The following is a 27,846-nucleotide window of genomic DNA, read 5'->3' as shown; positions in this document are numbered from 1 at the left end:
GCACAACTGCAAACCCTTAGGCACCACTCTCCTGCTCTTTTCTATAACGGAATCATGTTCTTTGATTGGCAGGAACATAGCGGTATTTGCATTCTTAAGCCATACCGAAAGGTGCAAAGCAAGCACTACGGACCTGGCATGCTCTCTCTGTCTCCGCATGGATTGTGGCTCACAACAATAGCTAAAGGTGGAATTCTGTGTATCCGAGATGTTCACACTTTGGTAAACAATCTTTTTTTTTTTTTTAAATCTTGGGGATGTTTATCTTGATCTCATATAAGGAACAAAAGCCCTCAGGGAAGGAATTGAACTTCTTTCTTAGGTCAATTAACTCATAACTTATTCACCACTGGTTGTAGTACTGGCTTTAACATTTTACTGGTGTTTTTATATGCTGAGGGTTTGAGTCTCCAGGGGAGGAAACACTAACCAGTAGACTGAGACCTGCACAAAATGAGCATGGGACCTGGACACTGTAGATGAGCTGCTGCCCAGCTCTGTCACCACTTAGTTGTGTGTCCAGGAGACTCACTGACCTTCACTGAGCTTCAGATGCTCATCTGTAAAATTAGGGAACCCTTCCATGCCCTCATCCTCTGTGATTCTGATGAGAGCTGGTGAGAGGGTATATGCAAAAATGCTTTGGAAATAGTGAATTGCCATGGAAACCTAGGGATTATTACCCCTATCTCCCTGGCCTGGAGTGACTCTGGGCTGGTTGCTGCTGCCCCCCACCCAACTCTTCAAGTGATCCCGAGAGAGCAGAAGGGAGACTTCTCCCTCATCCCTTGCAGACCAACCTCAACATTACCAATACTGCTGCCATTTTCTGATTTCCATTGGGAAAGTGAAAATAGTTTCTTCTTCCAAAAACGTGCAGGGTCCTCTCCTAGGTTTTGAGACCACGTTGTCCTGGTTGTCAGTCTACTTCGATGAGGTCAGTGATTCTTACCCAGGGTTCCACCCCACACACCTGAAGCCTTGCAGCCACCTACATGTCACAGTCCTGCGGGTCCACAGCTAAACTGGGCCCTGGTGTGCACATCCTGCTCTTCTCGTTCATCTGTGTAAGAAAACATATTTGGAATGCAACTGGACAAAAGTGATACTATTATTGTACAGGGAAAGTTTTGAATCCTTTAGAGATTATGTTGAAGTGGCCAATTTGCAAACTTTGCTATATTGTCTCTTATTCGAGTGATTTAAAATTTATTTATTACTTTTGAGAGAGAGAGAGAGAGTACACATGCAGGGGAGGGGTAGAGAGAGAATCCCAAGCAGCCTCCACACTGTCAGAGCACAGAGCCTGACGCAGGACTCCAATCACAAACCGTGAGATCATGACCTGAGCTGAAATCAAGAGTCACATGCTTAACCAACGGGGCCACCCACATGTCCCTCAGGTGATTTTTAACATGCTATAGTTGATGGTGGCATGACATGGCAAGACATCAAAGTTCTTCTGGGTGATTCTGTGCAAAGCACCTCACACATGAAGTTATTCACGGCAGCACTGTGTGTAAAAGCAACCTAATAACAATCAACAGAGGACTGGATAAATCATGGTGTATAAACGATACATAAGGAAAACGTGAAATATTATGCAGAGTGAGAAAATCTTTACGCCACAATGTGGAAGGAACCTCAAGATCTATGGTCACGAAGGAAAAGCAAGGTGCATGATATAATGTACTATGCTCCAGTTTATGTTAAAAATTACGATTGCATAAAAATTTGCTCATATGTTCTAAAAGACATCTGAAAGGATATTAAAGGTATTAATTACACTGATTGGCTTTGGGAAGTGGTGGTTGGGGAATGGAGACAGAAAGCAGATTTCACAGCATTGTTTTTCAATTTTGAAACCTTTGAATATATTGCCTATTAAACAGTTAAAATTTTCTTTAAAAAAATCATGGTTGAGAACCAGCGTGACACATAAATCCCAGTTTTTATACCACTCAGCATATGTATATTGCCTATTCAAACAGTTAAAATTTTCTTTAAATATATAAAATATAATTATATAAATATATAAAACATATATTCAAACAGTTAAAATTTTCTTTAAAAAAATCATGGCTGAGAACCAGCATGACACATAAATCCCAGTTTTCAGTCAAGGAGCTTAAACTGTTGCCCTCTGCACCAAATCAGTGCTGTGTTTTGTTTGGGTTCTACTTGAACTGGTTTAGCCTCCTCCATGTGGGGCAGGTCACCCTCCACTCTTCACAGTGCCTCTTACCCTCCCTCAACCACTCAGCACACGTAAATGAAACCTACCTGACTCTTGAAGGCACCTGAATGCCATTTCTGCTTGCTCAAGTCCCCTCCCCTAACTTTGTAGCTTTCAGCAATTTGCTTCTGTGTGTCTGGTTTTCCTGTTGGAAATTGGTGATAACAATCCCTCTCCTTCCATTCCACACAAATGAGAAAAATAAATCAGTATTGGTGAACGGGTTTTGAACCAGGGATTTTCAGTACTATGTATTACCAACAGGCTACTTCCATGCCAAATAAAACGCTGTTAACAAATAGAAACAGATTTACTCATGAGCGAAAGTGCGTGTGACCCCCTTAGAAAAACTACGTGGTGGAATTGCATTTGTAATTTTTGCACTTTGTTCCTAAAACTATTGAGGAAACGTTTGCTCGAAGTCGGAGTCATTCTCACCAGGGGCATGGGATTCAATCAGTGAGAATTTCAATGGATGGAAAAAACATTCTAGTGAATGGGAGAAATGATGGCACCCTTGTTTACCTCAGATGGAGGTATGTACAGTATCTAAAAGCAACTTCATATGGTATAGTGTTGAAAATAAATATTTTGTTATTATTTATGTGTAGCAAGGCCACCATAACAGGAGACAACTGCCATTGGAAAGATTATTATACCCACAGATCCCAAGAGGAGGAGGTTTGCCAACTCTGTGGTGGGGCCACATGGGGAAGCCCCTGGGTGGGTCAGGAGGCAGAGGGAACAAAGGAAACATGGGCAACAAACCAAACCTATTTTGGTTTCCATGGGGAGGAGCAGACCAGTTTGGCTAGTGTGGATAATTTTAGCAGCTTCTGGGGCCTGGTGGCTGGCCCTGGTTTTCTGGTACTTGGCCCAGAGGTGATTAGGGCAGGGAAATAGTAGCCCTGAGTTGGAGGTGTGGGTTCTGGATTGGTTTGTTTGCATTTTAAAGGTGGCTCCAGGGTGAGTGGTTTCCTATCTGTAGCTACTGGCTAGTACTGAAGGGGCAAAGCCCCACATGTCAAAGCATCAAAACACAAAAAATAACAAGACATAGTTAGTACATATGAGATGATCAGTCCTCCCATTCACAACACCCGTTGGAGGAGTACAAGGAATGGGGATAATCCTCAAGAGTAGATAATTTTAAAAACTCCTATTCATCCCTTAAAAACCTGACATAGATATGTATGTGTGTTTACACACATGTAGATATAGTTCTCTAGTTAGACTTAGTTTAGACAATATTAATTTGAACTTTGCTTAGATTAAAATTAAAGTTCTAAATAAAATACTACTCAAGCATATAGATGATGACCAGGGGATAGAGAACCTGGAAGTGACAGCCTAGACTTTATATGTTGCCTTGGTTGATCTGTCAATGGATATCACTAGTCAATATACAATTTATTTCCACAAAAATAATATCTTATGGCGCCCCCTGTGATTAAAATAGTAGCAAAACATGGCCTTTTCCCAATGACATTGTGAAAATGTTAAATATTTATAAATGTTAAATACAGGTAAATGGAGATTTTATATCATAACAATTTTGGTAGTCACTTATTTCAAAGACTTGTTTGAACACTGCATCATCGGGCCCAGTCTATGTATGGCATCTGAATAAGATACTAACTTGTAACTCATATGTAAGTCCTAATATACCCTTTACACTAAGTGAACAAACAGCATTTCAGGCAACAGCAAACAAGTGCTGGAGACCTCTTGATAGAAGTAAGGGCATTTCCATTCATGGGTAATCACGTGGACCTCTGACTCAAAGTTGAGTTGGAAACCTTGGTCCAGGACTTACTAACTTTGGCCTCAGACACATAATAACACCCTCTCTAAATTGTCTGCAACATTGTTACTCAAGGTGGGGTCTGCAGCAACTGTAAGTTTGTTAGAAATGCTTATATTTGGTCCTCCCCCAGACTTTCTGAGTCATACCTCTGAAATGGAATCATCTGTTTTTAACAAACTCTCATCCAGGCGATGCTGATATGCCTAAAGTTTGAGATGCCCTGATATACTGAGTGGAAGTAATGCTTTCCTCAATGACAGGTGGGCGCTATGAGGACTAAATAGGACAATGTAATTATGTACATGAGGCAGCGGAATGCCTAGTACATTCTAAGGCTCCACTGGAGCAGTGGCTCTTCTGTGCAGTGGCCAAGGTGGGTGGGTGCAGAGGGTATGTAGGGTAAGGGTACATGGACAGTGTGAGGAGAGGTCACCTCAGAGAGGTCAAGAAGCTTTGTCATGTCCTGGAGCACATGAAGGTGCTCTCCTCTAAGTAGAGCCCTAATAACTGCAGGGCACTGTGAAGAATTGGCCGCCATATTTCTTTGTGTAGAAATGATGAGGTATCTGGAAATAATGCTGCTGAATGTAACTTTTTAAAACTGTGATTTTGTAGCCAGTTTACTTTCTTTTTTATTATTATTATTATAGGCGGTTTGGAGGAAACTTAGCCAGTGAAATTCTTGAATATTGCCAGAAACTTTTAATTTCCCTGAGCAACACCATGGATGAGGAGAATGATTATTTAAGTATATTAAAAAGAGAGTCCTTGAATTTGGGATCAACATCTGAACACACAGTTGAGTTCCAATACAGTGTTTGTCCTTCTTTCCTCCCTCCCTCCCCCCTTCCTTTCCTTTCTCTCTCCCTCTTTCTCCCCTTCCTTCTGTGCCTTCTACCCACCCACTGTCTCTTCCTTTCTAAATCAGATATCAGTTTTCAGTTTGTGGTTTTCCTTCAGCAGATATTCAATAATATTTCCCTTTATCCAAGTACCCCATGATTTTCAGAAAGACCATTAGCTACATCTGAGACAAAATATTCAGCCTTTCTCAAAGCAATATTCTCAAAGCAAATATTACATCTCAGATTTTATTTAAACCATAATACGAGATCTGGGCTTTCCTGTGAAACAAATCTTACCCCTAATTCTGGTGCTTGATCAAACCAGTCTCTCTTTACTTTTATGTTACATACTTTATTCTGGAAGTGTCTAGCCAGAGAACAACATTCTTCCATTCAATCACTTAAATATTTATGGAGTGCCTACAAAGTGCCAGGCTGTGGGGGATATAAGTATGAACAAGACAGTAACATTTTCTGTATTCATGGAGTTTACATTCTAATTAAGAGTTGGATGTGAGCAGGGAGAGATAAGTACTCAAATAAGAAAATATTAGATAGTAACAAGACCTATTTAGTGGATAAAAATGCTAGTATTTGGCTGGAGTAACCTCTCTAAGGAGCAGACACGTAAGCTGAGATCTGAATTAAAAGAGGGTACAAAGGTGGGGTCAGGAGGGCAAGAATAGGGCAGAAGGGGAAAGACCTCAGCATGTTTGAGGCCCTAAAAAAAGGTTTGTGCAATTGAAGTGAACAAGGGAGAGAGTGGAAGGAGACGAGATTGTAGAAATAAAAAAAGACCAGGTAACGTAGGGCTTTGTAAGCCAGGTGGAATTTGGATTTTATGTTACGTGTAATGAGAACCTATTAAAGAGTTGTGAGCAGAGGATTTACAAGATCTTATTTACATTTTTAAAAAATGATTACTTGCCACTATGTGGAGAATGGTTCCTGTACAGGACAAGAATGGAAACAGGGAGATTTATTAGGCTATGGTAAAGGTCTAGGTAACAATGGAGGAGGAGGAATGTTATGGAGAGGAAGTGATAGATTCCAGTTACATTTGGGGGTAAAGTTGACAGAACTCACTGAGAGATTGGACATAGAGGGGCAGGAAGAGAAAGGACTCTAGGATGACTCCTAGGTTTTTTACTTAAACAACTTTGTAGAATATGGTACCATTCACAGTGATGAGGAAGTTGGAGAGGAGAGCTGCTGTGGGGAGAAAGAAGGTATTCCAAAATCGGTTACCCATGCCGAGCTTGAGAATTCAAGCCTGCTGGGCATTCAAGAGGAGATACTAGGTAGACTGTTGGATAGATGAACTTTGAGTTCTGGGGAGAGGCCAGGATTGAAGATGTTGATTTGAGAGTCAAGGGCAAATGCAAAGAGTTTAAAGCCATAAAAATAGGTAAGGTTACTATGGAAGGGGGGATGGTGAGCAACAGAAGGAGACCAGGATAGAGCAACTTCTACAGATCCAGGAGAAGAGTTCAGGGATGCAAAGAAGTGGCAGCCAGTGAGGTTCTATCTAGTAGGGCCAGGAGAATGTAACATGGCAAAATCTTTCTAGAGACTCTATTGCAAAAGGGAGCAGAGAAAGGGGTGGTACCTAAAGAGGAATGTGGTAGTCCATGGATAATAGCTTTCCTAGGACAAGATATATTGAAGTGTGTTTGGGAAAGATTTGTTGGGAAAGATTTAGTAAAAAGGAGAAATGGATCGTGCAGAAGGGCAATGGAATTTTTTTTTAATTTAATGTTTATTTATTTTTGAGAGAGAGAGAGAGAGAGAGAGACAGAGACAGAGACAGAGACAGAGACAGAGTGCAAGTGAGGGAGGAGCAGAGAGAGACACAGAATCTGAAGCAGTCTCCAGGCTCTGAGCTGTCAGCACAGAGTCCCAATATAGAGCTTGAACCCACAGGCCATGAGATCATGACCTGAGTCGAAGTCAGACGCTTAACCAACTGAGCCACCCAGGCGCCCCTCAGTGGGATTTTTTTTTAAGTGTAAAGACCTCTTAAGTGTAAAGAAGGAGGAAAAGATTGAGATCCTAAGTACAAATGGCTGGGCAGGGCGTGATAGGCAGAGCATGTGATCTACAATTATAGGAAGGAGGCAAAGAGGGATGTGGTGAATGTGTGACTTATCTGATCATTTCTGCTTTCTCAGTGAAAAGTGTGGCTATTGTAAGGACAGATTGGTAGGAATTAAATTAATAAAACATTACATCTCGGGCAGGAAAATTTTTTGGTATTCTTTAAAAAAAATGCAATAAGTGCAGAGGGATCCAAAGCAATCATATGAAGTAGGGTAGGAGAAGAAGGATTTTAATTTTAAGAAATATCTGTCTTCTTCTAAGATAAATGAAGATACGAAGTTGAGCATTGATTCATCACAAGAGGAATTAACCCAAGTGGATAATTCAAAGGAAATTCCCTGGATACAACAAAAAAGCCAAGAGGTATTTATAAAACATGGAAGAGGTTTGAAATAATGTGCCAAATAGACTAGCTTCCTATGAAAACCCGCTGGAAAGTTAGGAAGTAGATATTAGTAGATACTAGTAGATAGTAGTAGATGCTTAGTAGGTACTACCAGGCAGAGCATTGCACCATACAAGTGTAACTTTCCTGAAAGCAAACACCCTAAACTAGCCTAATCTTTTAGATTAGGTTATTTTGAGCTTTAAGAAGTGTTCTTAAAGCAATGTGGAACAGAATCAAAATGTCTAGGGAAGCCAAACTGAAGAATAATCAGATACCTCGTGTTGGAGTGAATGTTGAGGGACACTGCAAAGTTGATTTAAAGAAAAAGGGTGGTCCAGAAACAGGAGAAAGGACTTGTTAGCTTCAGATGTGCAGGAAGGTGACAAAGGTAGTAGCTTGTGCCTGGATTTAGCTTATTAGTCCCATTCAAGTTCCCCATAAAATAGCAGACTGGTTTCCTTTGTCAACTATTCTCTATTTAATTTTTTTACTACTTATTCTTTCCGATGGCCTTATAAATGACATCAGTTGCAAGTTACTTCGATGGCCACTTACGTAGTAGCAGTTGACTTAAGCAAGGCATTGCAGTGGTGTTATTTCATGTACATGTTGTATCATTAGTCTTTATTTTTTGTTTATTTCTAGAGAAGTGCTATCTATGTATCTATGTACCTATGTATGTATGCATCTACCTATCTGTCATATAACTATCATTTCTCTTGCTTATCTAAGAGATATACTTGTTCCATTTCAGGCCATCAGAAAGGAGGTTAAACTGTTTTCCAAGAAAAGGAAAGAGATAAAAACAGGAATCAAAGCACTTGCTAAAACTGTAAGTGTTGTGATTTCATATACTAATACATCGGCCCTCTGTCTAAAATTACTTTGTACTATTTCATCCAACACAGCATGAGGAGCTCTACCCATTTTTTCCTCTGCCAGTAAGCTCAGTTTTCTGAGATGCTTTTAACATGGTGGGATTTTTACCATACAACACTAAATATAAACAGTGGTTTTCTTCCCCGTCTTCCTGAAACACTGGATCTTATTTGTTTTTTTTTAATACTTATTTTTATCAAACTTATTTGTTTACACTTTTAAAAATTAAATAATGAGTTATATAACTAAAAATAATGTCTTTAAAGCAACACCTGCCCTAGTTGTCTTCACTAGGATTCCTGTATTCCCGAGGTACATGTTTTCAATTCTTTCAGCTTTTTTGTTTGGATATTTACCTCTCTCTTTCCAAATAGTCTTTTTAATACTGCTATTTCTTGATATTTCTATTTTGACATTAATGGTGGGCTTCCTGGCATGGAAGAGGAGTATTTAGGTTCTTTTACATCCCTTATCAGTACAACATACACATAAATCCGTACTCCATACCCACACTATTATAGCTACGTAAAAGTTCTTCAGAGCTGAGCCAAATGGCATGTTATGATTACATTTCCATTTTATAATTAGATTTTTCCTGGAATTCACAATTGCTTTTGTTTTAGTATAAGCCTTTCTATATACCTATTACCTATTCAGACTCTCTCAAAATGCTAAAAACTCTTCCCAATACAAATACCTGAGGTAATCAAGCTGTCATGCTTTGGTTTATTTGTTTGTCTGTTTGTTTGTTTGTTTGTTTTTATGACCTGCCTTTCCATCTTCCAGCTCCAATATAAGCACCTTGCTCCCTACACCAGGCAAATGGTCTAGGGAACATGTGTCCTAGGGACTCATCTCGTCCATTCTCCTGGGAAATCCTCTCACCTGCCTCCTGAGTTGGAGCCCCTCTTTCCAGAGCCCCATTTCTTGATGTACATCTTCCAGTTCCTAAGCAGGACTACTGTGTTGTCCCATGCTTGAAGACATCATTTATCAGATAGCTGTGCTTCTGGCATGCCATTTAAATGTTATACTGTATGAATGGTGCCCACCCCCAAGAGTTGTAAGAGCTTTAGCTCTGTTCTTGGGAAAGGGCATGTGAGAGGGACATCTTTTAAGACTTGGTTTTTCTTAAAATGTCTTTATCCTACTGTCAGTGCTCATTTGATACCTTGTGTAGGGGTTTATTGATTTTCCCTCAGAATTTTAAAGGCTTGCTCATCATCTTCTAGCTTTCAGTGTTTGCTTTAGAGAGTCCAATACCTTTCTGATTCCCAGTTCTTTGTCTCTGCAAACTTACAGGATCCTTTCTTTATCCCGGCTGTTAGGAAATTTCACAATTATGCTTCTTGATAGATTTGATGGATATTCTTGGTTTGAGGATGCAAATATACTCTCTGCCCTTTTCCATCCTGTTCTCAGCCGCAAGAAGCCGGCCTTTGTGGACTGCATCAATGTACTACCTTGCCCCCCTGGCTTCTGGTTAGGTGTAACCAGTGAGTGGCATCAGCAGGAGATCAGAGGGCAGAGCCTTTATTCCTCCAGTGGCCTCTTTGTGGTATCATGAGTTGGCAGGGACAGCTAGGCCTTTCCCAAAGCCTCCGATCTTTCCAAGTTCCAGTAACTACTCCACCCCCCTTGCCCTTCTCACATAGGAAGTAGGTAGGAAGTAGGTAGGAAGTAGGAACGGTGATAGCTTTCTGTGGTTGCCAGTGGGAGATGCTTTATCATGCCTAGCTGCTCTCCTTTACCCTGACAATACTTTTGTAAAAGTCCCTCTCCCCAGTTATCCCAAGTGACTGTGTCATCTATTTTGTACCCAGTTTGTTTGCTCTGTCTTTTCCGTATGTTAGGCATTGGTGAGCACTTTCAATAAAAAAAAAATTAAAAAAAAAAAAACTTGATTTTCAGTTCTGGGAAATGTCCTCAAATTTTTCTTTGGGAATTTCCTCCCCTTTGTTTTATTTTCCTGGTTACTAACTAGGTTGAGCATCTTTTCCTAACTCTTTAAGACTTTGTATTCCCTCTTCTAGGAATTCCCTGTTTGTATCCTTTGCTTATTTTTCTATTGGGTTGTTGGTCTTTGTCTTTTGGATTGTAGGAGTTCTTTATTTTTATTTTAATTTACGTTTATTTGTGATAATTACGGCTAGTTAAGCTGTGATAATAACTAAACTCCAAAAATATAGTGGCGCAGAGATTAGGAGTTTATTCCAGGTCATTAGCGGCTCAGCTCCATGCAGTTGTTCAGAGATGCACGCGGCAGAGATTCAGCTGTCTTCAATATGAGGCCATCTAAGGTCGCCCTGCTGGATCTCACCATAGTCAGCTGGGAGGGGAAAGAGCATGGAGAGGGGCAAGGGGAAAATCGAGAGGTGGCTCTTATTACCAGGTTGAACCACATGAGATCACAGTTTTACACAGTTCAACCTAATATGCTATGTATATTTTTTGTCTTGTGTCTTAACTTTTATAATGTGCCTTTTGAAATGCAGAATTTAAAAATTATGATCCAAATTTATTGATTTTTTTTTAGAGCTTTTGTTTAGTGTGTCTGATCTTAAAAGGTCTTCCAAAGTCCCACGTACTTTTTTGTAATACTCCTTTATTTAATCTGTAATTTACTTCATGAATGGTATGAGGTATGGATCTAAATTTATTTTTTCAAATAAACAGCCCATTTTGCCAGTGTTTTTTATTGAATATACCACCTTTTCTCCATTGATTTGTGGAGCCTCCTCTATCAATCCCTGGGTTCCCGCATATACAGTGTTGTTTCTGGACTTTATTCTGAAATTGAGTATTGATAATTTTCTTTTTTTTTTTTTTTCTGAAATTTATTGACAAATTGGTTTCCATACAACACCCAGTGCTCATCCCAAAAGGTGTCCTCCTCAATACCCATCACCCACCCTCTCCTTCCTCCCACCCCCCATCAACCCTCAGTTTGTTCTCAGTTTTTAACAGTCTCTTATGCTTTGGCTCTCTCCCATTCTAACCGCTTTTTTTTTTTTTCCTTCCTCTCCCCCATGGGTTCCTGTTAAGTTCCCCAGGATCCACATAAGAGTGAAACCATATGGTATCTGTCTTTCTCTGTATGGCTTATTTCACTTAGCATCACACTCTCCAGTTCCATCCACGTTGCTACAAAAGGCCATATTTCATTTTTTCTCATTGCCACGTAATATTCCATTGTGTATATAAACCACAATTTCTTTATCCATTCATCAGTTGATGGACATTTAGGCTCCTTCCATAATTTGGCTATTGTTGAGAGTGCTGCTATGAACATTGGGGTACAAGTGGCCCTATGCATCAGTGCTCCTGTATCCCTTGGATAAATTCCTAGCAGTGCTATTGCTGGGTCATAGGGTAGGTCTATTTTTAATTTTCTGAGGAACCTCCACACTGCTTTCCAGAGCGGCTGCACCAATTTGCATTCCCACCAACAGTGCAAGAGGGTTCCCGTTTCTCCACATCCTCTCCAGCATCTATAGTCTCCTGATTTGTTCATTTTGGCCACTCTGACTGGCGTGAGGTGATACCTGAGTGTGGTTTTGATTTGTATTTCCCTGATAAGGAGCGACGCTGAACATCTTTTCATGTGCCTGTTGGCCATCCGGATGTCTTCTTTAGAGAAGTGTCTATTCATGTTTTCTGCCCATTTCTTCACTGGGTTATTTGTTTTTCGGGTGTGGAGTTTGGTGAGCTCTTTATAGATTTTGGATACTAGCCCTTTGTCCGATATGTCATTTGCGAATATCTTTTCCCATTCCGTTGGTTGCCTTTTAGTTTTGTTGGTTGTTTCCTTTGCTGTGCAGAAGCTTTTTATCTTCATAAGGTCCCAGTAATTCACTTTTGCTTTTAATTCCCTTGCCTTTGGGGATGTGTCGAGTAAGAGATTGCTACGGCTGAGGTCAGAGAGGTCTTTTCCTGCTTTCTCCTCTAAGGTTTTGATGGTTTCCTGTCTCACATTTAGGTCCTTTATCCATTTTGAGTTTATTTTTGTGAATGGTGTGAGAAAGTGGTCTAGGTTCAACCTTCTGCATGTTGCTGTCCAGTTCTCCCAGCACCATTTGTTAAAGAGGCTGTCTTTTTTCCATTGGATGTTCTTTCCTGCTTTGTCAAAGATGAGTTGGCCATACGTTTGTGGGTCTAGTTCTGGGGTTTCTATTCTATTCCATTGGTCTATGTGTCTGTTTTGGTGCCAATACCATGCTGTCTTGATGATGACAGCTTTATAGTAGAGGCTAAAGTCTGGGATTGTGATGCCTCCTGCTTTGGTCTTCTTCTTCAAAATTCCTTTGGCTATTCGGGGCCTTTTGTGGTTCCATATGAATTTTAGGATTGCTTGTTCTAGTTTCGAGAAGAATGCTGGTGCAATTTTGATTGGGATTGCATTGAATGTGTAGATAGCTTTGGGTAGTATTGACATTTTGACAATATTTATTTTTCCAATCCATGAGCAGGGAATGTCTTTCCATTTCTTTAAATCTTCTTCAATTTCCTTCATAAGCTTTCTATAGTTTTCAGCATACAGATCCTTTACATCTTTGGTTAGATTTATTCCTAGGTATTTTATGCTTCTTGGTGCAATTGTGAATGGGATCAGTTTCTTTATTTGTCTTTCTGTTGCTTCATTGTTAGTGTATAAGAATGCAACTGATTTCTGTACATTGATTTTGTATCCTGCAACTTTGCTGAATTCCTGTATCAGTTCTAGCAGACTTTTGGTGGAGTCTATCGGATTTTCCATGTATAATATCATGTCATCTGCAAAAAGCGAAAGCTTGACTTCATCTTTGCCAATTTTGATGCCTTTGATTTCCTTTTGTTGTCTGATTGCTGATGCTAGAACTTCCAGCACTATGTTAAACAGCAGCGGTGAGAGTGGGCATCCTTGTCGTGTTCCTGATCTCAGGGAAAAAGCTCTCAGTTTTTCCCCGTTGAGGATGATGTTAGCTGTGGGCTTTTCATAAATGGCTTTTATGATCTTTAAGTATGTTCCTTCTATCCCGACTTTCTCAAGGGTTTTTATTAAGAAAGGGTGCTGGATTTTGTCGAAGGCCTTTTCTGCATCGATTGACAGGATCATATGGTTCTTCTCTCTTTTTTTGTTAATGTGATGTATCATGTTGATTGATTTGCGAATGTTGAACCAGCCCTGCATCCCAGGAATGAATCCCACTTGATCATGGTGAATAATTCTTTTTATATGCCGTTGAATTCGATTTGCTAGTATCTTATTGAGAATTTTTGCATCCATATTCATCAGGGATATTGGCCTGTAGTTCTCTTTTTTTACTGGGTCTCTGTCTGGTTTAGGAATCAAAGTAATACTGGCTTCATAGAATGAGTCTGGAAGTTTTCCTTCCCTTTCTATTTCTTGGAATAGCTTGAGAAGGATAGGTATTATCTCTGCTTTAAACGTCTGGTAGAACTCCCCTGGGAAGCCATCTGGTCCTGGACTCTTATTTGTTGGGAGATTTTTGATAACCGATTCAATTTCTTTGCTGGTTATGGGTCTGTTCAAGCTTTCTATTTCCTCCTGATTGAGTTTTGGAAGAGTGTGGGTGTTCAGGAATTTGTCCATTTCTTCCAGGTTGTCCAATTTGTTGGCATATAAGTTTTCATAGTATTCCCTGATAATTGTTTGTATCTCTGAGGGATTGGTTGTAATCGTTCCATTTTCATTCATGATTTTATCTATTTGGGTCATCTCCCTTTTCTTTTTGAGAAGCCTGGCTAGAGGTTTGTCAATTTTGTTTATTTTTTCAAAAAACCAACTCTTGGTTTCGTTGATCTGCTCTACAGTTTTCTTAGTTTCTATATTGTTTATTTCTGCTCTGATCTTTATTATTTCTCTTCTTCTGCTGGGCTTAGGCTGCCTTTGCTGTTCTGCTTCTAGTTCCTTTAGGTGTGCTGTTAGATTTTGTATTTGGGATTTTTCTTGTTTCTTGAGATAGGCCTGGATTGCAATGTATTTTCCTCTCAGGACTGCCTTCGCTGCGTCCCAAAGCGTTTGGATTGTTGTATTTTCATTTTCGTTTGTTTCCATATATTTTTTAATTTCTTCTCTAATTGCCTGGTTGACCCACTCATTCGTTAGTAGGGTGTTCTTTAACCTCCATGCTTTTGGAGGTTTTCCAGACTTTTTTCTGTGGTTGATTTCAAGCTTCATAGCATTGTGGTCTGAAAGTAAGCATGGTATAATTTCAATTCTTGTAAACTTATGAAGGGCTGTTTTGTGACCCAGTATATGATCTATCTTGGAGAATGTTCCATGTGCACTCGAGAAGAAAGTATATTCTGTTGCTTTGGGATGCAGAGTTCTAAATATATCTGTCAAGTCCATCTGATCCAATGTCTCATTCAGGGCCCTTGTTTCTTTATTGACCGTGTGCCTAGATGATCTATCCATTTCTGTAAGTGGTATATTAAAGTCCCCTGCAATTACCACATTCTTATCAATAAGGTTGCTTATGTTTATGAGTAATTGCTTTATATATTTGGGGGCTCTGGTATTCGGTGCATAGACATTTATAATTGTTAGCTCTTCCTGATGGATAGACCCTGTAACTATTATATAATGTCCTTCTTCATCTCTTGTTACAGCCTTTAATTTAAAGTCTAGTTTGTCTGATATAAGTATGGCTACTCCAGCTTTCTTTTGGCTTCCAGTCGCATGATAAATAGTTCTCCATCCCCTCACTCTCAATCTAAAGGTGTCCTCCGGTCTAAAATGAGTCTCTTGTAGACGGCAAATAGATGGGTCTTGTTTTTTTATCCATTCTGATACCCTATATCTTTTGGTTGGCGCATTTAATCCATTTACATTCAGTGTTATTATAGAAAGATACGGGTTTAGAGTCATTGTGATGTCTGTATGTTTTATGCTTATAGTGATGTCTCTGGGACTTTGTCTCACAGGGTCCCCCTTAGGATCTCTTGTAGGGCTGGTTTAGTGGTGACAAATTCCTTCAGTTTTTGTTTGTTTGGGAAGACCTTTATCTCTCCTTCTATTCTAAATGACAGACTTGCTGGATAGAGGATTCTCGGCTGCATATTTTTTCTGTCTAGCACCCTGAAAATCTCGTGCCAATTCTTTCTGGCCTGCCAAGTTTCAAAAGAGAGATCAGTCACGAGTCTTATAGGTCTCCCTTTATATGTGAGGGCACGTTTACCCCTTGCTGCTTTCAGAATTTTCTCTTTATCCTTGTATTTTGCCAGTTTCACTATGGTATGTCGTGCAGAAGATCGATTCAAGTTACGTCTGAAGGGAGTTCTCTGTGCCTCTTGGATTTCAATGCTTTTTTCCTTCCCCAGTTCAGGGAAGTTCTCAGCTATTATTTCTTCAAGTACCCCTTCAGCACCTTTCCCTCTCTCTTCCTCCTCTGGGATACCAATTATGCGTATATTATTTCTTTTTAGTGTATCACTTAATTCTCTAATTTTCCCCTCATACTCCTAGATTTTTTTATCTCTCTTTTTCTCAGCTTCCTCTTTTTCCATAACTTTATCTTCTAGTTCACCTATTCTCTCCTCTGCCTCTTCAAGCCGAGCTGTGGTGGTTTCCATTTTGTTATGCATTTCGTTTAAAGCATTTTTCAGCTCCTCGTGACTGTTCCTTAGTCCCTTGATCTCTGTAGCAAGAGATTCTCTGCTGTCCTGTATACTGTTTTCAAGCCCAGCGATTAATTTTATGACTATTATTCTAAATTCACTTTCTGTTATATTATTTAAATCCTTTTTGATCAGCTCATTAGCTGTTGTTATTTCCTGGAGATTCTTCTGAGGGGAGTTCTTCCGCTTGGTCATTTTGGATAGTCCCTGGCGTGGTGAGGACCTGCAGGGCACTTCCCCTGTGCTGTGGTGTATAACTGGAGTTGGTGGGCGGGGCCGCAGTCAGACCTGATGTCTGCCCCCAGCCCACCGCTGGGGCCACAGTCAGACTGGTGTGTGCCTTCTCTTCCCCTCTCCTAGGGGTGGGATTCACTGTGGGGTGGTGTGGCTCGTCTGGGCTACTTGCACCCTGCCAGGCTTGTGATGCTGGGGATCTGGCGTATTAGCTGGGGTGGGTAGGCAAGGTGCTCGGGGGCAGGGGGGGCAGGCTTAGATCGCTTCTCCTTAGGTGATCCACTTCAGGAGGGGCCCTGTGGCAGCGGGAGGGAGTCAGATCTGCTGCTGGAGGTTTGGCTCCGCCGAAGCGCAGAGTTGGGTGTTTGTGCAGAGCGAGCAAGTTCCCTGGCAGGAACCGGTTCCCTTTGGGATTTCGGCTGGGGGATGGGCGGGGGAAATGGCACTGGCGAGCGCCTTTGTTCCCCACCAAACTGAGCTCTGTTGTCAGGGGGCTCAGCAGCTCTCCCTCCCTTTGTCCTCCAGCCTTCCCGCTTTCCGAGCAGAGCTGTTAACTTATGACCTCCCAGACGCTAAGTCGCGCTTGCTGTCGGAACACAGTCCGCCCGGCCCCTCCGCTTTTGCAAGCCAGACTCGGGGGCTCTGCTTGGCCGGCGAGCCGCCCCTCCGCCCCGGCTCCCTCCCGCCAGTCCGTGGAGCGCGCACCGCCTCGCCGCCCTTCCTACCCTCTTCCGTGGGCCTCTCGTCTGCGTTTGGCTCCGGCGACTCCGTTCTGCTAATCCTCTGGCGGTTTTCTGGGTTATTTAGGCAGGTGTAGATGGAATCTAAGTGATCAGCAGGACGTGCGGTGAGCCCAGCGTCCTCCTAAGCCGCCATCTTGCCGCAACTCCGAGTATTGATAATTTTCAAAGCCAATTCCAAACTATTTTGATAGCTAGCTTTATAAAATAAAAATATTTTTATACTTTGAAAGTAATTCTTCCTTTATTCTTTTTTTTAATGTTTATTTATTTAGTTTGAGAGAGAGCACACACACGTGTGAGTGGTGGAGGGGCAGAGAGAATCGTTTTTAATTTTTTAAAATGTTTATTTTATTTTATTGAGGTGGGGAGAGAGTGGCAGAGAGAGAGGGAGAGAGAATCCTAAGCAGGCTCCATGCTGTCAATGTGGAGCCTAACATGGGGCTTGATCCCGCGACAAGAGATCATGATCTGAGCCCAAATCAAGAGTCGGATGCTTAACCGACTGAGTCAACCAGGCACCCCTCTCCTTTTACACTTTAAAAGAAGAAAAATGTTGGCCTTTTTATGCACTTATTTTTCTATTTGAATTTTAAAATTGGCTTGTCAAACTCCAAGTTTTTCATTGGCTTGAAAAACTCTGATCTGACTTTGAGACTATATTGCTTATGTTTTACTTGGGTGAGGGTTTATTTGCTCTCTGAAAGTTTATAGAAATACATAATTTATAAAAAATTTTTATTAAAAAATTTTTTTAATGTTTACTTTTGAGATAAAGACAGAGTGCAGGTGGGGGAGGAGCAGAGAGAGAGGGAGAAACAGAATCTGAAACAGGCTTCAGGCCCTGAGCTGTCAGCACAGAGCCCAATGCGGGGCTCTAAGTCCGGAACGGCAAGATCATGACCTGAGCTTAAGTCGGATGCTCAACCAACTGAGCCACCTAGATGCCCCATAATTTACAAAAATTTATGATATAAATCTTATATGTAATATGTACTATATAAGTATACTATTTATATGTAAATAATATATATCTGTATTCAGTTAAGAATTCTTCAGTGAAGTTTTTTGTTTTGTTTTGTTTAATTTTAGTTAACATACAGTGCAATATTGGTTTCAGGAGTAGAATTCAGTGATTCATCACTTACATACAACACCTAGTGCTCATCATAAATACCTTCCTTAGTATCCATCATCCATCTAGCCCATCTCCCACTGACCTCCCTCCATCAACCCATAGTTTATTCTCTATCATTAAGAATGTCTTGTGGTTGTTTCCCTCTCTTCTCTTTTTTCTCCCCTTCCCATATGTTCATCTGTTTTGTTTCTTTCTTCCCCCCCCCCACCCAGGAATGTGACCTTTATTTATTTTTTAATAATTTTATTTATTTATTTATTTGTTTGTTTGTTTGTTTGTTTACACCCAAGTTAGCATATAGTGCAATAATGATTTCAAAAGTAGATTCCAGTGATTCATCGCCTTTGTGCTCACACCCAGTGCTCACCCCTATCTGTATCACACCCAGTGTTCATCCCAACAAGTGTCTTCCTTAATGCCCCTTACCCATTTAGCCCATCCCCCCACCTACAACCCCTCCAGCAGCCCTCAGTTTATTCTTTGTATTTAAGAGTCTCTTATGTTTTGCTCCCCCTCCTTGTTTTTATATTATTTTTACTTCCCTTCCCTTATGTTCATCTGTTTTGTATCTTAAAGTCCTCATATGAATGAAATCGTATGATATTTTTCTTTCTCTGACTAATTTAACTTAACATAATACACTCTAGTTCCATCCACATAGTTACAAATGGCAAGATTTCATTCTTTTGATTGCCGAGTAATACTCCATTGTATGTATGTATGTATGTATGTATGTATGTATATGTATATATATATATACACCACATCTTATTTGTCCATTCATCCATTGATGGACATTTGGGTTCTTTCCATGCTTTGGCTATTATCAATAGTGCTGCTATAAACATTGGTTTATAAAACATTGCTATAAACACACCTGTATCCTTTGGATAAATACCTAATAGCGCAGTTGCTGGGTCATAGGGTAGTTCTATTTTTAATTTTTTGAGAAACCTCCATACTGTTTTCCAGAGTGGCTGCACCAGTTTGCTTTCCTACCAGCAGTGCAAAAGAGATCCTCTTTCTCTGTATCCTCACAAACATCTGTTGTTGCCTGAGTTGTTAATTTTATCCATTCTGACTGGTATGAGGTGGTATCTCATTGTAGCTTTAATTTTTATTTCCCTTATGATGAGTGATGTTGAGCATTTTTTCATGTGCAGTTGGCCATCTGGATGTCTTCTTTGGAGAAGTGTCAATTCATGTCTTATGCCCATTTCTTCACTGGATTGTTTGTTTTTTGGGTGTTGAGTTTGAGAAGTTTGTTATAGATTTTGGATACTAACCCTTTATCTGATATGTCATTTGCAAATATCTTCTCCCATTCTGTTGGTTGCCTTTTAGTTTTGCTGATTGTTTCCTTCGCTGTGCAGAAGCTTTTTATTTTAATGAGGTCCCAATAGTTCATTTTTGCTTTTGTTTCCCTTGCCTCCAGAGATGTGTTGAGTAAGAAGTTGCTGCGGCCAAGATCAAAGAGGTGTTTGCCTGCTTTCTCCTTGAGGATTTTGATGGCTTCCTGTCTTACATTGAGGTCTTTCATCCATTTTGAGTTTATTTTTGTGTATCGTGTAAGAAAGTGGTCCAGGCTCATTCTTTTGCATGTCGTTGTCCAGTTTCCCCAGCACCACTTGCTGAAGAGACTCTTGATTCCATTGGATATTCTTTCCTTCTTTGTCAAAGATTAGTTGGTCATTTGTTTGTGGGTCTATTTCTGGGTTCTCTATTCTGTTCCATTGATCTATGGTCTGTTTTTGTGCCAATACCATACTGTCTTGATGATTACAGCTTTGTAATACAGCTCAATGTCCGTGATTGTGATGCCTCCACCTTTGGTTTTCAGGATTGCATTGACTATTTGGGGTCTTTTTCTGGTTCCATACACATTTTAGGGTTGCTTGTTCTAGCTCTGTGAAGAATGCTGATGTTTTTGATAGGGATTGCATTGAATATGTAGATTGCTTTGGGTAGTATTGACCTCTTAACAATATTTGTTCTTCCTATCCAGGAGCATGGAATATTTTTCCATTTTTTGTGTCTTCTTCAATTTCTTTCATAAGCTTTCTATAGTTTTCAGTGTATATAGATTTTTCACCTCTTTTGGTTAGGTTTATTCCTAGGTATTTATGGGTTTGGGTGCAATTGTAAATGGTGTCGATTCCTTGATTTCTCTTTCTGTTGCTTCATTATTGGTGTATAGGAATGCAACCAATTTCTGTGCATTGATTTATATACTGAGACTTTGCTGAAATCATAGATCAGTTCTAGCAGTTTTTTGGTGGACTCTTTTGTTTCCCATATAGAGTATCATGTTGTCTGCAAAGAGTGAAAGTTTGACTTCCTCCTTGCTGATTTGGATGCCTTTTATTTCTTTGTGTTGTCTTATTGCTGAGGCTAGGATTTCCAATAGCATGTTGAGTAACAGTGGTGAGAGTGGACATACCTGTCGTGTTTCTGACCTTAGGGGGAAAGCTCTCAGTTTTTCCCCATTGAGGATGATATTAGCGTTGGATCGTTCATAATATGGCCTTTATGATCTTGAGGTATGCTCCTTCTGTCCCTACTTTCTTGAGGGCCTTTGTCAAGAAAGGATGCTGTATTTTGTCAAATGCTTTCTCTGCATCTATTGAGAGGATCGTATGGTTCTTGTCCTTTTTTTATTGATGTGATGTATCACATTGATTGTTTTATAGATATTGAACCAGCCCTGCATCCCAGGTATAAATCCTGCTTGGTCATGGTGAATAATTTTTTTAATGTATTGTTGGATCCGGTTGGCTAATATCTTGTTGAGGATTTTTGCATGCATGTTCATCAGGGAAATTGGTCTGTAGTTCTCCCTTTTTAGTAGTGTCTTTGGTTTTGGAGTCAAGGTAATGTTAGTTTTATAGAATGAGTTTGGGAGTTTTCCTTCCATTTCTGTTTTTTTGGAACAGCTTCAAAAAATAGTATTCTTTTTCTATTTACTAACTTATACTATTGACTATCGAAGACTAATAGTCTTCTTAAATGGTAGAATTCCTCTGGAAAGCCATCCAGCCCTGTACTCTTGTGTTTTGGGAGGTTTTTGATTACTAATTTGATTTCTTTACTGGTTATGGGTCTGTTCAAATTTTCTATTTCTTCCTGTTTCAGTTTTGGTAGTTTATATGTTTCTAGGAATTTGTCCATTTCTTCCAGATTGTCCAATTTATTGGCATATAATTGCTCATAATATTCTCTTATTATTGTTTTTATTTCTGCAGTGTTGGTTGTGATCTCTCCTCTTTCATTCTTGATTTTATTTATTTGGGTCCTTTCTTTTTCTTTTTGATCAAACTGGCTAGGGGTTTATCAATTTTTTTAATTATTTCAAAGAACTAGCTCCTGGTTTCATTGATATGTTCTACTGGTTTTTTGATTTCGATAGCATTCATTTCTGCTCTAATCTTTATTACTTCCCATCTTCTGCTGACTTGGGGTTTTATTTGCTGTTCTTTTTCCAGTTCTTTAAGGTGTAAGGTTAGGTTGTGTATCTGAGACCTTTCTTCCTTCTTTAGGAAGGCCTGGATTGCTATATACTTCCCTCGTATGACTGCCTTTGCTGCATTCTGGAGGTTTTGGACTGTGGTGGTATTATTTTCATTGACTTCCATGTACTTTTTAATTTCCTCTTTAACTTCTTGGTTAGCCCACTGATTCCTTAGTATGTTCTTTACTCTCCAAGTTTTTGTTGTCTTTCCAATTTTTTTCTTGTGGTTGATTTTGTTTCATAGCATTGTGGTCTGAAAATATGCATGGTGTGATCTTAATATTTTTGTACCTGTTGAGGGCTGATTTGTGTCTCAGTGGTCTATTTTGGAGAATGTTCCATTTACACTCGAGAAGATATGTGTATTCTGCTGCTTTAAGATGAAGTGTTCTGAATATATATGTTAAGTGCATCCGGTCCAGTGTGTCCTTCAAAGCCATTGTTTCCTTTTTGAGTTTCTATTTAGATATCTGTCCATTGCTGTGAGTGGGGTGTTGAAGTCCCCTACTATTATGGTATTATTATCAATGAATTTCTGTATGTTTGTGATTAATGGATTTATATATTTGGGTGTTTTCACATTTGGAGCATAAATGTTTATAATTGTTAGATCTTCTTGATGGATAGACCCCTTAATTATGATATAATGCCCTTCTTCATCTCTTGTTACAGTCTTTATTTTAAAATCTAGATTGTCTTATATAATTATGGCTACTCTGGCTTTCTTTTGGTGAACATTAGTATGGTAGATGTTTTTCCATCCCCTTACTTTCAATCTAAAGGTGTCTTTAGGTCTAAAATGGTTCTCTTGTAAACAGCATATAGATGGATCTTATTTTCTTATCCATTCTATTACCCTGTGTCTTTTGATTGGAGTGTTTGGTCATTGACATTTAGAGTGAGTACTGGAAGATATGAATTTATTGCCATTGTTTTGCCTGTAGTGTTGGAGTTTCTGGTGGTGCTCTCTGGTCTTTGTTGTTTTGGGTCTGTTTTGTTTTGTTTCATCTTTTCTCCCCTCAGAGAGTCTTCCTTAAAATTTCTTGCAGGGCTGGTTTAGTCACAAACTCCTTTAGTTTTTGTTTGGGAAACTGTTTGTCTGTCTTTCTATTTTGAATGACAGCCTTGCTGGATAGAGAATTCTTGGCTGCATATTTTTCTGATTCAGCACATTGAATATATCCTGCCACTCCTTTCTGGCCTGCCAAGTTTCTGTGGATAGGTCTGCTGTGAACCTGATCTGTCTTCCCTTGTAGGTTAAGGACCTCTTTTCCCCTGCTGCTTTCATAATTCTTTCCTTACCTGAGTATTTTGTGAATTTGACTATGATATGCCTTGTTGATGGTTGGTTTTTGTTGAATTTAGTGGGAGTTCTCTGTGCTTCCTGGACTTTTATTTCTGTGTCTTTCCCCAGGTTAGGAAAGTTTTCTGCTATGATTTGTTCACATAACCTTTCTACCCCAATTTCTCTCTCTTCATCTTCTGGGACCCCTATGATTCAGAGGTTATTCATTTTTAATGAGTCACTGAGTTCTCTAATTCTTTTATCATGCTCTTTTGCCTTAGTTTCCCTCTTTTTTTCTGCTTCATCATTCTCCGTAAGTTTGGCCTCTATATCGCTGATTCATTGGTCTGCTTATCCATCGTTGCCACTGGGGCATCCATTCAAGATTGCATCTCAGTTATAGCGTTTTTAATTTCACCCTGACTAGATTTTCCTTTTTTTAATCTCCACAGAAAGGGATTCTACGCTTTTTTCAACCCCAGCTAGTATTCTTATTATCATGATTCTAAATTCTGGCTCAGACATCTTGCTTGTATCTGTGTTGGTTAAGTCCCTGGTTGTCATTTCTTCCTGTTCTTTCTTTTGTGGTGAATTCCTTTGTTTAATCATTTTGAAGGAATAATTAATAAAAACAAATTAATTAATTAAAAATTGAAAACAACACTAAAATGTCAAAGGACATTTAGGTGTGTTTTGGTCTGGTTGTTGAAAGAAGCTTGATAGAATGGAGGAAAAAGGGAAAGAAAAGAAAAGAAAAAAAAAAGGAAAACATTTGAAAATTAAAGAAGTGAATACAATAGAGTAAAATGAAATGATGAAAATAAAATAGAATTTTAAAAATTTACAAAAAAGTAAAAATATATAGAATAAAATTAAAGAAAAATCTTTTTTATAAGAATGGAAAATAAAAATAAATTTTTTCCTTCTGTATTCAAGAATATGAAAAGAAAAAGAAAAAAATTGAATAGATGGGCCAGTGAACAGAATGAAATACAATTGAAGTGATAACCAGTTTCCCCTAGAAGTCAAGCTGTGAAGCACTTTATAGTCTGTAAACTAAGCAGGCGGAGAAACTTGCAGTGTTCCTCAAGAGCACAGTTGGCCCAGTCGTCTGGGGCTTGGTGTAATGGCTCCGTTCTCCACTAGATGGCACTGCTTAGTTTACTTGGGTGCATCATTGTGGCGTATGTACGCATGTATGTGCATGTGTGGGAGGGGTGAAAATGGTGTCACCCAGCTACCCAGTCTCTAGTATTAGGACTCTGTGCTCTCACCAAGGGGCAGTCAAGCACCCCACCTTTGCCTCCAGCTTCTGTCCCCTCCCGACTTCTACAAAGTCCATAACTAAGCTGTCAGCCTGCCAGGTGATACCTCCCTCATGAGTTTTATCTCAGGTGGGGCTGTGTTTCCAAACCCCTCACTACTGAGGGCCCTGCAGCTTTGACCCACTGAGACCCTCTGGAGGAGGTTCTCATCCAGCAATGGTACGTTTGTGTGACTGTGCTGCTGCAGATGCCCAGAGACTGCAGCCGGGTGCCAGCCCGCCGCAGAAAAAGTTTATGCAATCATGTAGCAGCAGCATTTCAGGGATTATGGTAAATCACAACACACATCCAGTGCTAGGCTTCACCCTTAACGTCCTTGTTCCAACACCAGCTAATGTAGCTGTTCTCTGGGGTCCACTGGGACCTTTGCCTGTGGGGAGGCCGTACAGCCTTTACCAATGTCCTCCCAGCAGGGAACCACCTCTTCCTATGTGACCCAAGGACCCTCAGACCTCACCGTCTGCTCCTGGGGATTCACCCTTCCCACCAGAGCTCCACCACGTATCAAGCTGTAGAGTTTCAGACTCTGCACTCCCCTATTTGTAGAGTCTTGTTGATATTTAAACCCTCTCCTTTCTTTGCCGTTTCTCCTTTCTCCCCTTTTACCTTTCTCGTTCAGTCTCTTGTGGGTGTTTCCACTCTCTTTCTCTCCAGCTGCTTTCTGGGGGAGTGCTTTGCCTGTACTCTCCCCACCTGTCTCTGTCCTCTCTCCAAAAGCAAAAATATCTCCCTACCCTCTGGCCTTCTTCATCTCTTGTTGCAGTCTTTGTTTTAAAATCCAGTTTGTTCATGGGGCGCCTGGGTGGCTCAGTCAGTTGAGGGTCCGACTTCAGCTCAGGTCATTATCTTGCAGTTCGTGGATTCAAGCCTCACGTCAGGCTCTGTGCTAATAGCTGGGAGCCTGGAGTCTGCCTCGGATTCTGTGTCTCCCTCCCTCTCTCTCTGCCTCTCGCCTGTTCATGCTGTTTCTCTCTCAAAAATAAATAAACATTAAAAGAAACATTTTTTAATCTAGTTTGTTCAGTAAAGTTATAGTATAAAAATGACTGTATAATCTTCTCATTACATTCATTTTAGATATTTTATAGGTTTTTTAAAACTTTTGTGAATGGAATATTTTTCTATTACAATTTCTAATTTGTTACTACTAGTATATATGAATGTTACTGATTTTATCTTTTATATCTGATCATGTTGCTGAATTCTCTTTTTAGTTATCCTTTTTGTCAGTTGATTCTCTTGGACTGTCTAGGTAAATGATCATATCTTCTGAAAATCATGTCTCATCAATTTTTATACTTCATTACTTTTTTTTATTATTATTATGTTTATTTATTTTTGAGAGAGAGAGAGCGCGCATGTGCACAAGTGAGTGGGGGAGGGGCAGAGAGAGAGGGAGACACAGAATCCGAAGCAAGGCTCCAGGCTCTGAGCTGTTAGCACAGAGCCCAATGCGGGGCTGGAATCCATGAGTGTGAGATCATGATCTGGGTCAAAGTCAGACGCTCAACCGACTGAGCCACCCAGGCACCCCATTTCATTTCTTTTTCTTGTCTTATGTTAAGGGCTTCTAATATAATAGCGGTCATAGGAGTAGACATGCTTGTCTTCTTCCTGACCTCAACAGGAAAGGTTCTAACTTTTCAGTATGATATTTGTCTCAGCGTCTGTTAGATATCCTTTTTCACAAGTTAAAGAAATTCCTTTCTATCCCTTGTTACCTAAGAGTTTTTGTGAATTTTATTGTGAAGTTTATCAAACACTTGTATTCCTCTGATAGATATTGGTAGTTCCTCTGATAGAGTTTAAGTAGTACACCAGATTCCATTTGCTAATATTTCATTTAGGATTTTTGTATCTTTATCCATAAATAATATTGTTTTCTTATACTTTGTCTAATTATTGTATCAGGGTTATACTAGCCTTATAAAGTGATTTGAGTAGTTTTCTACTTTTTTTCCATGCTCTGGAACAGTTTGTATAAAGTGGGATTCTCCTTTAAGTTTTGATTAGAAGAGAAACAAAAAATTCACACACATATAAAACCATCTGGGCCTGATTTGTTATGAGAGTTGATTCTTTGTTTCAAGTTTTTCTACAGTCATTAGTCTTATCAGGTTTTCTATTTCAAGTATAGATTTGATAAATTATAGTTTCTTAGAAAATTGTTCATCCCATCTAGATTTTAAAATATATAAGATATATTTATAGAATAGTCTAATTTCAAGTCTTTTCTTTATTCCTAATTGTGTATTTATGCCTTTGATCTTTTTTCTTGATCACACTTTATAAGTGTTTCTATTTTATTAATATGGTACAGTTTTTATTGACTTGACTATTATTATAAGAGAACCATATATATTATTTTATATCTATATATTTGACCAGTTTAGGGTTTTAGCAATTTAGAATTTTATTTGTTCTTCCCTACTTCCTTCCGGGTTATTTGTCCTCATTTTGTCACTTTTTTGAGTTGAAAACTTGGTTTATTTCCTATTGTTTTCCAATGTGCCTGAAAGGCTGTAAATATACCTCTCAGTACCACTTGGACTATATTACACTGGTTTTGATAAGTAATTTTCTCATTGTTCCTTAGTTGTAAACATTTATAATTCCATTTTGAACACATCAACCAAAGGATTTCTTAAAGGAGTGTATGCATTTGCCTGTTTTCAATTTTCAGATTGCCTTGTATATTATAGATTGTTTTGTATATGGTGTTTTTTTTTTTTTTTGCTAATATTGAAATTTATTTCACTGTGATCGGTGAACAAATCTTGTTGAGATTGTCTTTGTAGCCTTGTATCCAGTCACTTTTTTTACCTTTCTATGTGTGTTTGTAAAGAATATTTTATTCTCTGGGTCTTTTTTGGTGGGGGAAGACAGTAGGGGGAGGTATAGTGTTCTTTAAATTCCTGTTAGATCAATCGAATTGTGTCAAGTTCTTCATATCTGTATTTACATTTTTGCTATTTGAGATGTTGTTATCTAGGTTATGATTAGCAATTTTTGAATATATCCCTCTGTTTCTATCAATATTTATGTTAGATGTCAAAATGTGCACAACAGATCTCCTCAATAAATTATTCCTTTTGTCCATATGAAATATCTTTTTCTCTTTTAATGTTCTTACTCTACATTTTGTTTCTTATATTCCCATTTTCTTGGTATTTTTTTTTTAGCACTTACATATATATGTGTATATATATGTATATATATATGTATATATGTATACGTATATACATATATATATGTATATATATATATACATGTATATATGTGTGTGTGTGTGTGTGTATATATATATATGTGTATATATATATATATATATATATATATATATATATATATCTTTTTCCAGTCCTTTATTTCCAACTTTCTTTTGTCTGCCAATCAGTATACAGCTGGATTATTTTTTGTAAATTCCATCTAAACTTTTTAATAGGTGAGATTAGCCCCATTTATTATGATTATTGATATATTTAAAATTATTTTTGGGGCGCCTGGGTGGCGCAGTCGGTTGGGCGTCCGACTTCAGCCAGGTCACGATCTCGCGGTCTGTGAGTTCGAGCCCCGCATCAGGCTCTGGGCTGATGGCTCAGAGCCTGGAGCCTGTTTCCGATTCTGTGTCTCCCTCTCTCTCTGCCCCTCCCCCATTCGTGCTCTGTCTCTCTCTGTCCCAAAAATAAATAATAAACGTTGAAAAAAATTTTTTTAAATTATTTTTGCCATTTTATT

General features: G+C 39.2%; 1 protein-coding gene across 10 annotated transcripts in view; it reads left to right on the top strand.

The window, feature by feature from the left end:
- The window catches only part of CFAP43 (cilia and flagella associated protein 43), a 139,718-nt gene that overhangs the window by 68,113 nt on the left and 43,759 nt on the right, over positions 1-27,846 (top strand). For all 10 annotated transcript variants that reach the window (XM_047825493.1, XM_047825498.1, XM_047825497.1 and 7 more), the window contains 5 exons: positions 73-222; positions 2,642-2,772; positions 4,694-4,841; positions 7,250-7,351; positions 8,131-8,208. In XM_047825493.1, the coding sequence (XP_047681449.1) occupies positions 73-222; positions 2,642-2,772; positions 4,694-4,841; positions 7,250-7,351; positions 8,131-8,208 (609 nt within the window). The remainder of the gene's footprint in view (positions 1-72; positions 223-2,641; positions 2,773-4,693; positions 4,842-7,249; positions 7,352-8,130; positions 8,209-27,846) is intronic.

This window comes from Prionailurus viverrinus, chromosome D2 (assembly GCF_022837055.1).
Source record: "Prionailurus viverrinus isolate Anna chromosome D2, UM_Priviv_1.0, whole genome shotgun sequence".
Classification (NCBI taxonomy): Eukaryota; Metazoa; Chordata; class Mammalia; order Carnivora; family Felidae; genus Prionailurus; species Prionailurus viverrinus.
Note: the sequence above shows the minus strand (reverse complement) of the source record. Positions and strands in the feature narration are given on the sequence as shown.